At 46.9% G+C, this 15,484-nt stretch overlaps 1 protein-coding gene across 2 annotated transcripts; it reads right to left on the bottom strand.

Moving 5' to 3' along the window:
• Positions 1-7,735: 7,735 nt before the first annotated feature.
• Positions 7,736-14,734, bottom strand: CBX4 (chromobox 4). 2 transcript variants are annotated; one of them, XM_056817382.1, is made up of 5 exons: positions 14,403-14,734; positions 14,150-14,193; positions 12,901-12,966; positions 10,596-10,662; positions 7,736-10,074 (listed from the first exon to the last, which is right to left on the bottom strand). In XM_056817382.1, exons 1-5 carry the CDS (start codon positions 14,469-14,471, stop codon positions 8,662-8,664), a joined length of 1,659 nt encoding a protein of 552 aa, XP_056673360.1. In that variant the 5' UTR covers positions 14,472-14,734; the 3' UTR covers positions 7,736-8,661. The 2 variants fall into 2 exon arrangements, with proteins under 2 accessions (XP_056673360.1, XP_056673361.1); XM_056817383.1 differs by lacking the exons at positions 12,901-12,966; positions 14,150-14,193; positions 14,403-14,734 and adding an exon at positions 12,420-12,538.
• Between the last annotated feature and the right edge of the window lie 750 nt (positions 14,735-15,484).

Genomic DNA, 15,484 nt, shown 5'->3' with positions numbered 1-15,484 from the left:
TACATAGCACTTTAAGGTCTGTAAAGTGCTTTACAACACAACAATCCTAGGATATGAATGCTATCTGAAAAAATTGAGGTAGACAAAAGTTAGGTGACTTGCCCAGGCTCTGGAGTAAGAGTTTGAGCGACAGCTCTCAAGCCTTGGAATTCTCCAAGAGCTGGTTGGGTCAAAGTTCTAAGCTGTTGAAGGAGGAAGTTTCCAACAGTCAGTCTGGAGCTGGAAGTAAAGACTAAAGTTGGGGATCTGAGACTCCCCTGGACTCTCCCTCTATCAAGCAGCCTGCCTGTGAGGATCAACTGGAAGAGATGGTGAGGAAATCTCCAGTCATTCTGGTGGACAGATTGACTGAGGAAGATAATCTCTACCTTGCCTGGATCACCTAAGGACACCATAACTTGGATTCCTGCTCCCTGACCCACCAAAGAACTCTAAGTGAGAATTTGGTCTCCCTGTTAGGACTTAACTTTAGTAACCCTTAGTAATCTTTAGTTTAGTTTAGTTTAGGAAAGGATTAATCTTAGAAATTAACTATAGTAGGTTGGGGTAAATAGTCAGATGCAAACCCTTCCCCTTATCTTTTCCTTCTCTGTTAATAAACTGGGTTATTTATATGTGATTTTCCCTTTGTATAAACCCTTCCCCTTTTCCTAAGTTACTTTAACAGCTCCCAGAAGTAGTAAGGGTCTGAGGCAGGATTTGAACTCAGATCTTTCTGTCTCCACATCTAGCACTCTATCTACTTTATCACCTAGCTGCCTACCAGGCCAGTCTGGCTTGTTCATTTACATAATTTGAACTTGGCTGTAGGAGAAGGGAGTTGCTGTGGCCTGAACCCTGGGAAATGCTGACTAGTTAGTACCTTGGTGTCTTGAGCATTTGTCAATTTGCTTTGGGAAGGTTATTCCATATGATTATATGACACTCAGGAGTAGTGGTAAATTAGGAGTTTGGTTAAATGTGTGACCTTTTTGGCCATTTGGTATTTAGAAAGGATCATTCTTTCCAAACCAAAGCAAAGGTTTACCCTCTCATGATGCAGTGAAAGGCAATTCAATTAACAAGGGCTTGGGTTCTGGTCATGAGTTCAGCATTGTCCAAAGAAGTAGAGAGGTATGATATCCCTTCTGCTCCCAAGAAGATTCCAATCTTGTTGGGGAAAGATGAGAATTGTTTCCAAGAAATAGCTGCAGTGCTATTGGCCATCTTCCCTTTCCATGCTCAGATTGGGTAGTCTAGAGAAGTGCTAAAAGAGTTCAGAGAAAGAAGATATAAATGTGCAGAGGCAGCATATTGTAGTAGACAACGTCTTGGAGTCAAGAGATCTGGGTTTGAATCCCATTTTAGAAACTTATTTTTGTGCCAATGAATACATCTAAGAACTTTAATTTTTTTTTTAATCTATAGAATGGGCAGTGAGGTAGCACAGTGGATAGAGTGCTGAGTCAGGAGTCAGGAAGACTCACCTTCCTGAATTCAAATCTAGCCTCATCATCTGTCACAAATGAATTTGAGGGCATTGCCACACCTTACACTATAATAAAAATTATAGATCTGGACCAAAAAAAAGGGAGTCAATACTTAACTTAATTCTCACAGAGTTGTTGAGAAGAAAAAATTTTGTAAACCTTAAAGTCCTTTATGAGTGTGTGTTATTATTAGAATAGTTTGAGAAGTCTTCATGTATGAGGGGCTGGATTTAGAAGTTACAGGATAGGAAGGTTTTGAAAGATCACTGTTACTTGGGTTCAAATACAACCTGTATGACCCTGGTCAGGTCACATAAGCCCAAATGCCTAACCATGGTTGTTCTTCTGTCTTAGAACTGACTCTAAGCATGGATTCAAAGATAGAAGATAAGGTTTAAAAAAAGAGAGAAGAAAAAAGGAAGAACCATCACTAACTCAGAGTCAGGAATTCTTAGGTCAAGTTCCAGTCCTGTAATCATAGACAGGTCTTCCTGATTCTTTGGCCAGCTCTTTGTCCACTACCATTTTACAGATGAGGAAAATGAAACTCTTAGAAATGGCCTTGCTTTCAGTTCTTGACTAGCTGAGCTCCAAAGTCTCTTCCAGCTCGACAATTCTATGGGTATATGTCTTTTTGTATATTATTATTTTGTTTTTCAATAATATCCAACTCTTTATGACCCCTTTTAGGGTTTTCTTGGCAAAGGCACTGAAGTGGTTTGCCATTTTCTTCTCTAGATCATTTTACAGATGAGAAAATTAAGGCAAACAGGGTTAAGGGACTTGCCCAGAGTCACATAGCTAGTATGTGTCTGAGGCCAGATTTGAACTGAGAAAGAGGTATCTTCCTGACTCCATGGTTGGCACTTTATCCAATGCACCATCTAGCTGCCTTAGGTAAATGACTAGATTTTTTACAATATAGAGGGATGATGGGAATAAAATAGACAAAAACACAAGTGTGAGAGTTAGCATTGTGATCAGCTCAAGCATGTACAACCGTGCCTTCTAAATTTGTAGTCAATCTAATCATATAAGCATTTCAGAAATCAAATTGTGCCTAACTCAGAAAAAAAATGTCACTCAAAAGTCAACTTTCCTAACCACATACTACAGAAAATAGATGCTATCATTAAGAAACCATAATAATGAAGTTTACATCTCCATTGTCTTCCCTATCTGAAGTAACAGACAATATAAAATGGCAATATGATAATAATAATATTGATTCTAATAGCTAACTTCTATGTTGTATTTTAAAGTTTTCAAAGTGCTTTATAAATATTAGCTCTATTTATCCTCACCAGCAACCCTCACTTATAAAATGAGACTGTCTCACCCAGAGTCATTTAGCTAATAAATGTCTGAGGTCACATTTAAGTTCAGTTCTTACTGATTCTAGGTCCAGAGCTCTATTTCATTTAGTTTTGAAAAAGAAAGGCAATAATAATTTATCCTGGCCTCAATCCCATACTATGGTCAGTTCCTTTCTATTTGGTCAGTTCAATTGGCATTTATTAATCCCTTACTCTTTTAACTATATTGCAAAATCATAAGCTAGGTCTTAAAGATACAAACATGACATAAGACAGTCCTTGTCTTCACAGAGATTATATTGGGGGAGGAGAGACAGGATAAGACATGTACACAAGTAATTACAATACAAGGCAGAATGTGATAAATGAAAAGGAGTGTCCAGACAAGGTACAATGAAATATCTGAGGAGGGAAGATCATTTTCAGCTGTAGAGAAGTAGAGGCAGGATCAGGAAAGATTTCATAGAGAAGGTGTTGGCAGGGTTGGGCCTAGAGAGAAGCAGGAGCTTTCTTCTTTCTTGATATTATTCTCACTCTTCAAGTTGAGTTGGTTTGAGGAGGAGGAAAGGTCTCAAGTCAACAGGTGAATGACAAAGCGGTTAGTCTGCTTGTATAGATCAAGAATTGACCTTGGTTTTCCAACCTTATTAGGAAAGGGTAGCAAAGTGGGAAGATGTTAGCAGTCGGTTGGTACATCTAGACAGCACTATTATCTATTGTTCAATCTGTTTCAATTTTGCCAGCCATGCATATAAATGATTCAACTCTTGTGTGAGATGTTTAATGTTCTAGTGAAAAAAAAATCAGTGTTTATTCATAGGATTTTCCAGAAGAGCTTAAGGCATTCTACTGACCTAATTCATTCTTACATCCCATGTGACAAAGAAAGGTGGAGATCATAGGATCATAAATTTAAAGTTGGAATGGACTCAAGAGTCCATCTAGTCCAACTCCCATATTTTACAGAGAAGGAAAATAAGGCTCAGGGAGGTTACATGATTTATCCAAAAGCATTAAACCCAAACAGGATTAGAAAACAGGTCTTTTGACTCCAGAGGCAATGTTCTTTTCACTCCATCATGCTGAGATAGTATTTTAAGTTCACTTTAAAAAGATTAGGAAACTGAAGTCCAGAAAGGTACTATTTTATTTTCAGTGGAAGTAGGTATAGAACTGGGATCTTTTTTGTTCTCTTTGTTCTTCCTAAGAATTTGTTTAGGAAGCTTAGCCCAGGACCTTTGAACTGATTTCTCCATCAGGCTCTTAACTTCTGGTCTTCCCTCATCAGCCTCTGAGACTTTGCCTAAATTATCCCATATTCATGGAACTATCTTGTATATACTCTCATTCAATTACATTGGAATACACCTCCAGATTGTCTTCTTAGATACATTCAACCCATTTTCCAATCTACCAATATAGTCCCTTACCTTCCTTGACATATATAAGTAGGATAGGGACAGGATCTGTGATTTAATTAGTATAGGAAACTCCTAGATAAGGAAAATCGATTATTAATGCAGGTCAACATATTCTTTTCAATTTATAGATTTAGAGAGTTGCATAGAGTATTAAGAAGTTAAGTGGTTTGCCCAGCATCACACAACTAATATGTGTCAGAGGTAGAACTTGAACTTAGATCTTCCTCTCTCTCCATTGTGCTGAGCAGCCTATAATAACTGCAATTACAAATAATAATATATCTAATTTTATATATTGCATATTTTGTCCCTAGCTCCCATTTTTTGTATTATATTTAAAAACTTCTCGAGGGCAGAAGACTTATTTATTTCTTACTAAAAATTAAAAGCAAGTTGCTTGGCACTCTGTGTTGACCAACTGAATTCAGCAGAAAAAAACTAAAGGTGTAAGAAAAAAAACAGAAAAGAATCTTAGAATAGAATCCTAAGAATTCTATAGAATCATAGAACCTTAGGAATTAAAAGGAACTACAAAGGCAATTTAGTCTACCCATTACAGGAAACCTTTCTATAAACACCTTTGATAGTTGACTCTTCTGGAAATCATTGGGAACCAGGTTACCTACCACAGGGAAAGAAAGACATCATCAAGAGTAATGAAGGCTGGGGTTAGTTGCACTGGGGTGGAAATATCAACTGCTCCTCCCTTTCCTGCAGATCAACTTTTGCATCTGTGATTCCAGAATCCATCCCTTTAGAAAGGTTCAGTTGAAGAAAATAAAAGACTCCTGATATAGGTGCTAAAATTTAAACCACAATTAGGATAGGGGACACATTACCTTCATCTAAGAACAGAACTGGTGAGGGGTAGTTCAGGCTGCTCACCAATTTTCTTACAGATGAGAAAATCGAGGCCCAGAGAGGCAAAATGACCTACTCAAAATCATACAGCAGTGGGTAAAAAGACAAGAACTAGAAACCAAATGTTCTTTCCACTGCATTCCACTGTCTCTTGGTTAAAAAAAGATACATCTAAGCCAGTGAGAGAGAACTGGATCTTTCTCAAAAGAGTAGAAGATCAGGAAAAAGTTTTATATTACCCTAAATTTCTTAGTGTTGCATCCTGGGGCCTTCTGCCTCTCATCTTTTGTTTTTGAGCCACTGAATGATTTCTTCAGAGGGTAATGAGGCATGTGCCCATTGGCCTGTAGGGGAATCTACATACTCTTCATATTTGTCCAGGGTGGAGGGAGCAGTACTGGTCTAAGTCCTTAGGCACTTTGTCTAGATTATTGGGGCATTAGATTGTGCCATCCTGTCCTGATAGCACCACCTATATTCTTTTGCCCTATTTTTGATTCTTTCAGTTCTGATTTCTAAGCCTTTCTTAGGACAATCCTAGGTGACCCTAAAACAAGCCAGGCTACCAGGCAATGACCAAGAACTCCAACTAGATATCCCACCTAGATAAGTACTAATTACTCCGCCATCCAGACCCTGGAGCATGTCCCACATATTGTTGGGGGGGGGGAATTCTCACCCAGAGTTGACCTCTAGGAGACAGCAGCCTCCTCAAAGGGAACAAAGTAGGAACACTAATGCTCCCTCTAAGCTTTCTAACTGTGGGATCCTGGACAAGGATTCCTTCCCCACCCCCCAGTTCTTCAGTTCCCCTCAACTATAAAAACATGGAGGCTCAGTCACAGCCTGGTATTATCCTTTGTATCCAGTGAGGGACAGAACCAATTCTAGCCCCTTACAGGCAGAGTGCCAGGATCAGCAGAGATCTCCCCCCTCCCCCAACCCAGAGGGGGCAAAGGGCATTCATTATGTGGAAGAAGAGTTTTAAACTCAGCTCAAGGGAGAATCCAAAGAGGGGGAGGTGGTGGTGGGAGGGCTCAGTTCATAAAAGAGAATGCTCTCGACTCCAAAAAGCTTAATAAAAAAAAAAAAACACAACCTCTCCCCAGTTCCTTGGCTCCTCGTGTTGCCCCGGCCCCCCTCCCCCCATTCAGATCTTCCAGTCGCTAGTGGCCTGCAGCCAACATCAAGGCCACATTGGCCGCATTCAGGTCCCTCCTGGCCTCAGGGTCCCCGGTTCCTTCCAAACCAAGGTCATATCCTAGGCCTTTCCAGGGTTGACCGCCATTCCTCACACTCCCACACCCCAGCCAGGCATTCAACACCGGGTTAACTCCTTCTCTCCCCCAGCCTGGGCACGAACAAGCCACACTAAAGAGACAGAAGACCCCATGGGCAGATCCTCAGGCCTCTTCAGCCCCGCTGGGTTCCTTGTCCTACGGGCCACAGAAACCAAGAGTCAGATTGCTGCGTCGGCACAAAGTCTCACGCTCTAGTCCGGATAGCAGGCTCCCAGGCCAGAGGAGGGGGTGGGGGAAGGCGGGCTGGTGGAGCAGATTTCCCAGTGCTCTGCCTACTCCTCGCCTCTGGGGAGCATTTAACCCGTTCCTCCCCACGTCCAATTGGGTCCTGAGGTTGCCGGCAACTAAGGGGTTGGAGAAAATAGTGGGAAGGTTTGGGGGGCAGTGTTTATGTATTTCCCCCAAATTTAGGGCAGAGGCATTCACCTTCTCTCAGTACCTTCCTCCTTCCTAGCAGGAAGCTGCCTTGGCATTTGCCTCGACTCTGGTAGAAATCTCTGGGCTGGTAGTTTCCGGGGAGAGCGCCTGGCTCAGTCCCAAGCAAAGAAAGCGCTTCTACCGCTTCCTCTGCAGAGTGGGCCAGCAGCCTCGGCTCTGGGGAAGCTGACTGCAGCGGTGGGAGTGGGGAGTAGGGTAGAAGGACTCCAAGTTTCGATATGCAAACTGAAAAGATGAAAGGGAGACTTAGTGGGTTCTTTTCCATTCCTGGGGCCCTCAGCTCTTTCGGGCACCTAGGACTGCTGGACTTGAAAGAGGTTTCACCGAGGACCCAGCAATGCTGGGACAACTTGAAACAGTCTGGCAGGTGCGGCGGAGGGAAATGTCCGCTGTGTTAGATGGTACCTATCAAGAAGGCTAAGTTTTAGGCCATGGAGCAATCTCCAGGATTTTCCATGCCTTTACCCAAATTAAGTTTACTTTACCCCCACACTCCGCACCCCTATCTTCAGCCACAAGTGGAGTTAGTTTCACGTAGGCCTGAAATGATCCTAGGCAGAGGACGTGATACAGTTTTAGTACTACCAACACCCCACGAACTGCGCCCTTCCGCTCTAGTTTCTTAAGGAACTGGGGGGAAAGAGAGGAGGAAGAACAGGAGTGAAGCCTCCCTACACATAAGCTGAAGACCCTGAGGAACGAACCCACTCAGACAACCCGGGCTGTTGTAAAGCTTTATAGACTAAGGGCAGAGCTCACATCAGCATACAGCCAAGTTCCCCAATCAAGTGTTAGTGGTGGGACTGGGGAATTACGATGCTGGGGAAATGGGTAGAGAGAGGAGAAAGAGGGGACTGGAGGACCCGAAAAAGTACCCCGAGCCAAAGCCTTGGTGATCCACTCTGCGCTAAGGAGCAAACATCGAAATACACCGTCGACATCTCCATTTAATATTTACATTCAAGCAGGTAATAATTGGAAGCTTATAGTTTAGACATTTCTAGTAGCAGCAGTTTCTAGAGAGCTTGTTTAGCTTTTTAACAAACTTTTTTTTGCACATAGAAACAACACATCCATGTGTACAGTATCAAAAAATATATACCAAGGTTATTGGTATTGCAGTTGGGGGGAAAGGAAGGAGAAGGGAAGGAAATTAAATCAACTGAAATACTGAATGAGGGAAGAGAAAGGTAAACAGAAAATAGTTTGATATAGAATATAAGGTGATCTAGAGGAAACTCCATAAATCTAGGTTTTTATATTTCAATATATAAATACCTACAAATAAATATATATATTTATATATATATATATATCAGCCCGATGGGGTGGTCGGGGCTTTTGAGCTCAAACAATACATTTCAATAATAACACCACGTACAAAGGGGAGCAAAGTCAGCACTTGACAAGTTAGCACGGTTAAAATATAATACTATAACTCTGAGACGGCCGCACGGCTGTCACGTCAGTATTCGAGGTGGGGGGGGGGGGGGAGCGGCTGGGAGCAGCTTCCGGGTTGGGGATAGGGGTTGCGACTGGGAGCAGAGGGATAGCCCTTATAGGCACCGGATGGAAGGAAGCTCGGGATTCCCTCCACTCCCCCAAACCCTTTCCCCCTGCAGTGCGGCGTGATTCGGGAGAAGGATGAGGTGAGTGAGAGATATTTTGCCTCCTGTTTGGATCAAGGAGATGAACTTTGAAGGACAGGGTCACTAGGGTTTACTGGGGTTCACTGCCTGTAAGTGCAGTCCCTCAAACTCCAGTGGTCAGAAAGATGGGGGATTCAGGCTCCCAGTCCACGCAAGCCAAGCCCGTTAGCAGAGGCAGAGCGCCCCTTCCCGACGCCACCCCAAAGCTACACAGTCACATACTCTTTGAAAGTGACAGTGAGGCAGTTTGCTGTTACGTCAGTGATAATTATATTTCCAAAGAAAGGTTTGAACTCCGTCAGTGGCTCCTCGGGTTCGTCCCGCGCCTCAGCCGGCGGCTTTCCGGCTGGCGCCGCCGCTACCACTGTAGCCTGCGCCTCAGGTTTCACCTGCAGAGGGCTAGGAGGTTCCCTAGTCCCGCAGCGCGACTTGACACAGCGCAAGTCAATTGGCTCATCCAGGTCTGAGTCCAGGAGAATGACTTCGGGCTGGGGAAGGGCGGCAGCCGCAGAGGCGGCGGTGGGCAGGTCTGCTGGGCGCTCAGCTACAGGGCTGGCGCCCAGGCAGGTGGGAGTGCTGATGCTACGGGCCGTGAGTCGTTTTTTGCAGGGCTCCCGATCACCATGGGAATCCGAGAGGCAACGCTTGCGGGAGTTAGCGAAATTTAAGCCCACTGAATGGTGGTGATGGTGGTGATGGTGATGGGAAGAAGGTGGGTGCGAGCCCCGGGTGGAATCCCAGGCTAACAAGTCGGGCTTGGTGGTGAGTTGTAGGGGTTGATCTGGGAATGCCTCCTTAGTTGGAGAGAGTTTGCGGGAGCCAGAATCCTGGATCTGGGCCTCCTCATCTTCCCCAATTTGGGAGTCCTCGTCCCGCCTTTTAAGGGGCAGATCAGGATTTTTCTCATTGGTCCCAGCCATCTTTTTCAAAGTCCTATCCCCACTGGTATGCCGCTCTTCCCCAGCCTTCTTCTTGGTGTGGCCAGGGGAGCGGCTCTCAGTCTCAATCCCCTCCCCTGACTTAATTTTCACTGCCTGCATGCCATTTTCCATGTATTTGCTCATGACAATAACGATGCGTCCATTCTTATTTTTATTCTTGACTATCTTCATCTTGCCCCCGATCCCATTGCCGGCGGGTATCCCTGCCTCCTTTGGCTGGGGAGTGATGCCATTGGACTGGCTCTTCTCCGAGCCCTTGACACCAGCCCCGCCCCCACTGACTAGGGGCTTCACTGCACTCAGATAACCCTTGGACACCTGGCTGTGTGCCCACTTGTCGGGTGGATGGCTCTTCGCCCCCAAGTCTGGGCAAGTGGAGTTGGAAGTCTCCTTGTGGCTAGGTTGGTATTGAAGGTCATACATCTTAGGGTCGGGCTGGTAGGGGTGATGTTTCTTGCTGTTGAGCTGATAGTAGTATTTGCTGCTTTTGCTGTGGGGTGGTGGCTTGCCTCCTTGTTCCTTGCCGTGAGGCTGGTATTGGTGGTGCTTTTTGCTGTTGAGTTCATATTGGTGACCTTGGCTCTTCCCTTGGGAGCCCAGCTCCAGCTTGGATCGGTTGTCAGCGGAGGAGTCTTGAAGGCCAGTCAGCACGTTCGATCGTCGGGCAAAGGTGGGCACCTACAAGACCAAATGTAAAGGAGGTAAGTAAGAGGACTTGGCTAAGGCTGTGGAGAGGGGTGACACTAGCATTCAATTAACTCTTCCCTGGGAAAAGAAAGTAGATGTAGATTGAAAGGCTCACTTTTATACCCAAAGGAAAGAGGACTAGAACCAAGGCATTCAAAAGCTCCAAGTGAGTCACTTCCAGGTCCCCCCCCCCCAACTTTAGAGCTCTGGTTGTTCCATTCAAATCTTTTCTCTCTTCCCTGGTGGGGAGCGGGAGGAATCCAGACTCTGAGGGCCAGGGGAAAGAAAGGAGGAAAAGCTAATATCTGCCTAGGCACCTCAAGGGTAGCATGACTTGAATTGAAGCCCGAATAGGGGCATGCTGGAGAGACCAGATTTTGATTTATTTGAGAAGTCAGGAAAAGAGGTATCGCAAAACATTTAAAAGATAAGAATAGGTATACTCTCTCTAGTATAGTCCCCTCTAGTCCTCTCTCTATTCCTCAGTGTCCCAGCTGAGCTGTTATATTTACTTGTACAACCAGTGGTTTAGGCTTCGGCCCTCTCTTCCGATATCCCATCAATTGCTCCTGCCGCTCCCTGGGGAGGAAACAAAAAATAGTGCTATTAGCAAGAGGGTCTCCTCATTCCCCTTTGGCAGTAATAAGCCATTTCTTCTAGAGAAAGAAACTTAAATAAGCCCAAAGGAGAGGTGGGGGAGTTGTGTATTAAAAAAATCACTGCAAAATTTGCAGGCTAGGGACCCTAGGCCCTGATCTCTTTTAAGTCCTTTCCTTTAAATGGACCTAAAGACAACTGTCTAGAGGATGTTTGAATATGAATACTCCTCCCCACACATCACTAGGTAAACAACATTGTCCCAACATAAGTCTGAGTCCTGTTTCCCTTAGATGAACCTTCTTTAGCAAGAGACTTCATTTGAGGAGGGGGAGGGGGGGAAAGAATGACCTGGGAAAGAGGTAACTCTGTGCTCCTAGGCAGTCAGTCACCTACCATTCCAGACCTAGCTTAGGCCCAGAACATTACTGGACAAAATGAAATGGAGAGGGGGTGCAGGGAATCCAATCAAGACCAAATGAGGTATGTGTCGGATTCATCACTCTCCATCAGTAGTCCTAGATGCTAAATGACCTCATTAGGATTCAGATAACGAGTGCAGCCAGCAGAAGGGAAGACTTTCCAAAAGACCAGGCACTAAACAGAGGGAGGAGCTGCACCCTTGTTTACACAAGGCAAATGAGCCAATTAGTGGCTGTTGGTGGAGGAGAGACTAGAAGACTAGAGCCTGACCAGGTGAGTAGTCACCTCCTTAAACTGTACCAGAGCCCATCCAGAGAGCAGTTGGGAAGAAGTAGGAGGCCAGGAGGCTAGAAAAGTAGAACCTCACTAAAGAGTATCTGGAGGCCAGTCTCAATTTGGAATAATCAATAAAGTCTACAGGCTATGATACATCTTCATGCTAAGGGGTGCACTGAGAAGGTATGGTAGGCTGAAAGATGCTTTAAACACCTTTCTATTGGGATGTAGTTTCCAGTGTTCTCAGGAATTAAAGATCCACTCTCTGTATCAGACTTCTCCAGAGATCTATCCCCCCTCCCACGAGAATGTTCGTCTGGGTGCTAGGTCTATGAGCCAAGGGTAAGGACAGAGCAGGTTGGAGGCAGCAGCATTGCTCCGAAGTTGCATGGCATTGCAACATCCTGAGCTTAACTCTTCGGGGACCCATTATGCAACATGGCATCAGCCGGTGACATGGTTACGGGGTTGTGAACTCCCCCGAGTGGGGGGGAACAGGCAAGATACATATTAGTTCCCCCCCCACCTTAATAAGCAACTTCCACATTAAATCCCTGTACCAGAGTTTACAGTTTTAACGCCAAACACACAACAGGAAATAATGCAAAATATGGAGGGGGTGGTGGGAAGAAGAGGGCAGAACATTGTACAGTCAGACTCTAAAGGCCCAGGCGCTGCTCCTCCTCTTCCCTCCCTTCCCCCTCGAGTTCTCCCTGAAATAGACTACTAAAGCCACCACCAGCAAATCCAGCTGCAGCAGCTGCAGCCTGACGTGCATCTGCTCGAATGCAACCTGGGGAAAAGACTTTTTCAACATGTTCCCTAACTCCCCCCTTCCTCAAGATAAAGCAGTTCCGTAAAAGCTTTCACTATCCCTGGAACAGAACTTACACTCTCAAACAGCCCTCTTCCCTTCCCCTGTCATCCCCTCACAAGAGAGTCACAGATGGGTGTGTATGTGTGAGGGAAAGTTGGTAGGTGGGGGTGAGGATGGGGCCCAAGTGTGCCCCAAACTGTTGCAAGGGGAAGGCGTTGGGGACCTGTCCACTTCACGCCGGCCTCCAACAGGTTAAGTTTAGTTCCATGACGTCCTGGTGGTTGCACAATGCCAGCTCCCGAGGAGCTGCTCCGCAGGTTAAGGGTGCCAAGAGCCCGGTGACTGTAAGAAAGCGAATACCTAGGCTTTGGGGGTGGAGCTGGAGGGGTGGGGTTGTGAGGGGGCAGTGGGGGACCAGGCGGGGCTAAGAATACTGGCAGTTGCAAAACCACCCCAAGGCTCTTTCCCTCCCCCTTCCCAATCCTCCCCCCCCCCCCCCCCGCCCCATATCAAACTCTCGTACCCTGCTACCCTGGCTGATGTAAGAACCAAAAATATTTGTAAAGGAGCAGATAAACTTGAGGGCGTCCCTAAAATAGGAGAGGGAGATCTTTCGCCCACCTATTCCTAAAGCGGCTTCTCCCGCTTTCCCTTTTCCATATACGGTCACTGCAGGCGACCGCGGCGGCTTCGGGGATTCTCACCTGTTCTGAAAAGCGATCAGCAGTCTGGGATCCAGGATATTCTCCTCGGGTTCCCACGTGTTATATCTTGCAAAGGGAAAGGGGGGAGGGAGACACATCAGAAGAAATAATCCACCTCTGTGGCTGCCAGGAAGGGGAACGACAAATAAGGCCCAGCTTTATCTTAATGAAGCCAAGGCTGCTGAGGTGTGTGTGGAGGAGGAGGTATTGTAGGCACTAGAGTCAAGGGTATTCTCCACCTCTCAGCACCCCCCCCCCTCAACCCCACGAGTTCTCTGCAAATCAAACTCTAAATGCACAAGCCCAGGGCAGGGCGAAGAGGGTGCTGGTGAACGGTGGAGGAAAAAAATATATAAAACAGTTTATTTTGCAGAGTTATTAGGCAGGAATGTTGAGCATGCTACTGCGACATATTCTATAGCCTCTTTGCTCTTATGAACACTATGTGCAAACAGAAATATAAAGTCGCCGTCCCCCTCGCCCCCGCCCTTTCTGGGTGCCCCCAAAGGATTTTAGTCATCCCTTCCTTGACCCTTAATTCTATATTAGCCAGTCGTCCCTCAGGATGGAGGGGAGCTCCGCTGTCACAGCCATTCAAATCCCAAATATTTGGCAACACAAAATGTGTGTGTGTGTGTGTGTGTGTGTGTGTGTGTGTGTGTGTGTGTATGCCTGTGTGTGCGTCTGTCTCTATCCGGTGTCATCGCATTTCAAAAAAAAAAAAATCCGAACCAAAAGCGCCACAATGACAGTTCCTAACATTTTCTGTCTTTTTTCTCCCCTCCCTCCACCATCAGGAGGGAGGAGACACACAATTGCATTTTCGTCGCTTTTTAATTTTTTTTTTTTTGGTTTTGCAATATGGAGCCGTTCGGTGGAGGGAAAGGGGAAAGAAGCCATTTTCTGCTGCACATCAGTCAGTGCCTGCTCGCTCCCTCCCTTCCTCCCTCCCTCCTCCGGCCTCCCCGGCTCGGCTCCACGTTTCTCCAGCCTTCTCCTAGCTCTTTTTAGTGCATAAATTAGTGATGGCATTTCCCGGAGAACACAACACAGGGATCCAGGCTAGGGACTCTGCAGCTCCAGCTTCGCTAGTGCTTGCCACCGACCTCCCCACCCCCTCCCCCCTTTTGCCCCCTACTCCGCCTCCCGTTTATTCTCCCCCCCCATCTCTGGTCCAGCAGTCCAAGACACCAGCTCACCACCCCCCCCCCCGCGCCTCCCCCCCCCAACCCCCAGGTTCACTACTTACTTGGGGGACCAGCCTCTCCATTTCACAAGATACTCCACTCTGCCCTGAGGGGGTGGAAGAGACAAGACTCTATCAGCCCTAAGCAAACGGTTTGCACTGGATCTCTAGTTCTACCTCCGCAGCTTCCCGGATCCTTCAGCTTCCCCACCCCCCAACCCCCTTCTTGTCTCTCCTCTCAGCCTGTCTCCCTGTCTCCTCTTTCCCCTTCTATCTTCTTCACTGTAGCCGTTCTCCCTTGCAGCCGCTGCCTTACCTTTCGGATTCGCTTCTTCTCGATGCTTTCCACAGCGAAGACGTGCTCCCCAACAGCTGGCAGCTCCATGTTGGGGCCAGAGCGAGCCCAGGGCTCCAGGGGGTTGGCGAGGTTGCAGACGCTGCTGGCTCTCCCGGGCGTCCTGCTGCACCACTGACTGAGTGGCCGCCACTGCCACCGCTGCTTCTGCTCTTGCTCTGCTCCGCCAGGCTGACTTGCTCCCTGGACCTCTCACTGCTCCTGTCTCTTGCTCTCACAGACAACTGAGCCCCAGCCGATCCTGCACAAGCAACTCATGCAAATCCCGGACGTCAGTGGGGCGGGGCCTCAACAGGCCCAGCTTGTCGTCAAGGGGAGGGAAACAGAAGGGGATTGGTGCAGGCCGGCCTGCCAAGGCACTGGAACTGGGCGGGAGGAGGAGGAGGGAAGAATGGGAGGGGGGAGGGGAAGAGGGACTGATGAGTGAGCGAGCCAGCTACAGAGGGAGAGGAGAGAGGAAAAGGGAGAGAGATAGAGACTGAGAGAGAGGCAGAGAGAAGGAGGGAGGTTGGGAAGAGCGGTAGGGACCAGGAAAGAGGTGTATCAAATCGAGAGGCTGTGGAAGGTTAACAGCGTAGGAGACTGGGTCTTGGCGGGGTGGGAAAGGGGGCAGCCCTCTCTTTTCCTCAGCTATTAGACTGCTCTTATGCTCTTCTCTCTCTCTCTTTGGGTCCCTTTCTCGATCTGCAAAGCCCGGGGTCCTTTACTGAGGGCCACAGTCAATCTACGGCGTCTCAAAATTGCACCAAATTGCATCATGTGAATCTAAGAGTCGCTTAGGAAAAATTGCCCGCAGGGGGCGAAATCGATGCTAGGGGCAGTAGGTGCGACCCCTTCCTTTCTTTGACCAGGTGATCCTTTCCGTGCCGCGCCCTCGAAGGCTACTACGGATGAGAGGACAGGAACGGGGAAGAGGAAAAGGTGAAAGGACAGGGAGAGGAAGTGGCAGGAAGGATCCTCTGCAAGAAAGTGAAGAAGTGGGAGAAATGACAAAAAAAAAAAAAGAATAAACCCAGAGGAACCGGAGAAGTCCTCAAACCAGG

The sequence above is a fragment of the Monodelphis domestica genome, chromosome 2 (genome assembly GCF_027887165.1).
Source record: "Monodelphis domestica isolate mMonDom1 chromosome 2, mMonDom1.pri, whole genome shotgun sequence".
NCBI classification, from domain to species: Eukaryota; Metazoa; Chordata; class Mammalia; order Didelphimorphia; family Didelphidae; genus Monodelphis; species Monodelphis domestica.
This window is presented reverse-complemented; position numbering and strand designations above follow the sequence as displayed.

What these genes read in the sequence shown, in the direction of transcription:
- CBX4 (XM_056817382.1), bottom strand. Translation starts at nt 14,471, where the DNA reads ATGGAGCTGCCAGCTGTTGGGGAGCACGTCTTCGCTGTGGAAAGCATC. An exon ending in TGGAGAGGCTGGTCCCCCAA is followed by an intron (nt 12,967 to 14,149) that starts GTAAGTAGTGAA and finishes TCCCTTTGCAAG; the next exon opens with ATATAACACGTGGGAACCCG. An exon ending in CTAAACCACTGGTTGTACAA is followed by an intron (nt 10,075 to 10,595) that starts GTAAATATAACA and finishes TTGGTCTTGTAG; the next exon opens with GTGCCCACCTTTGCCCGACG.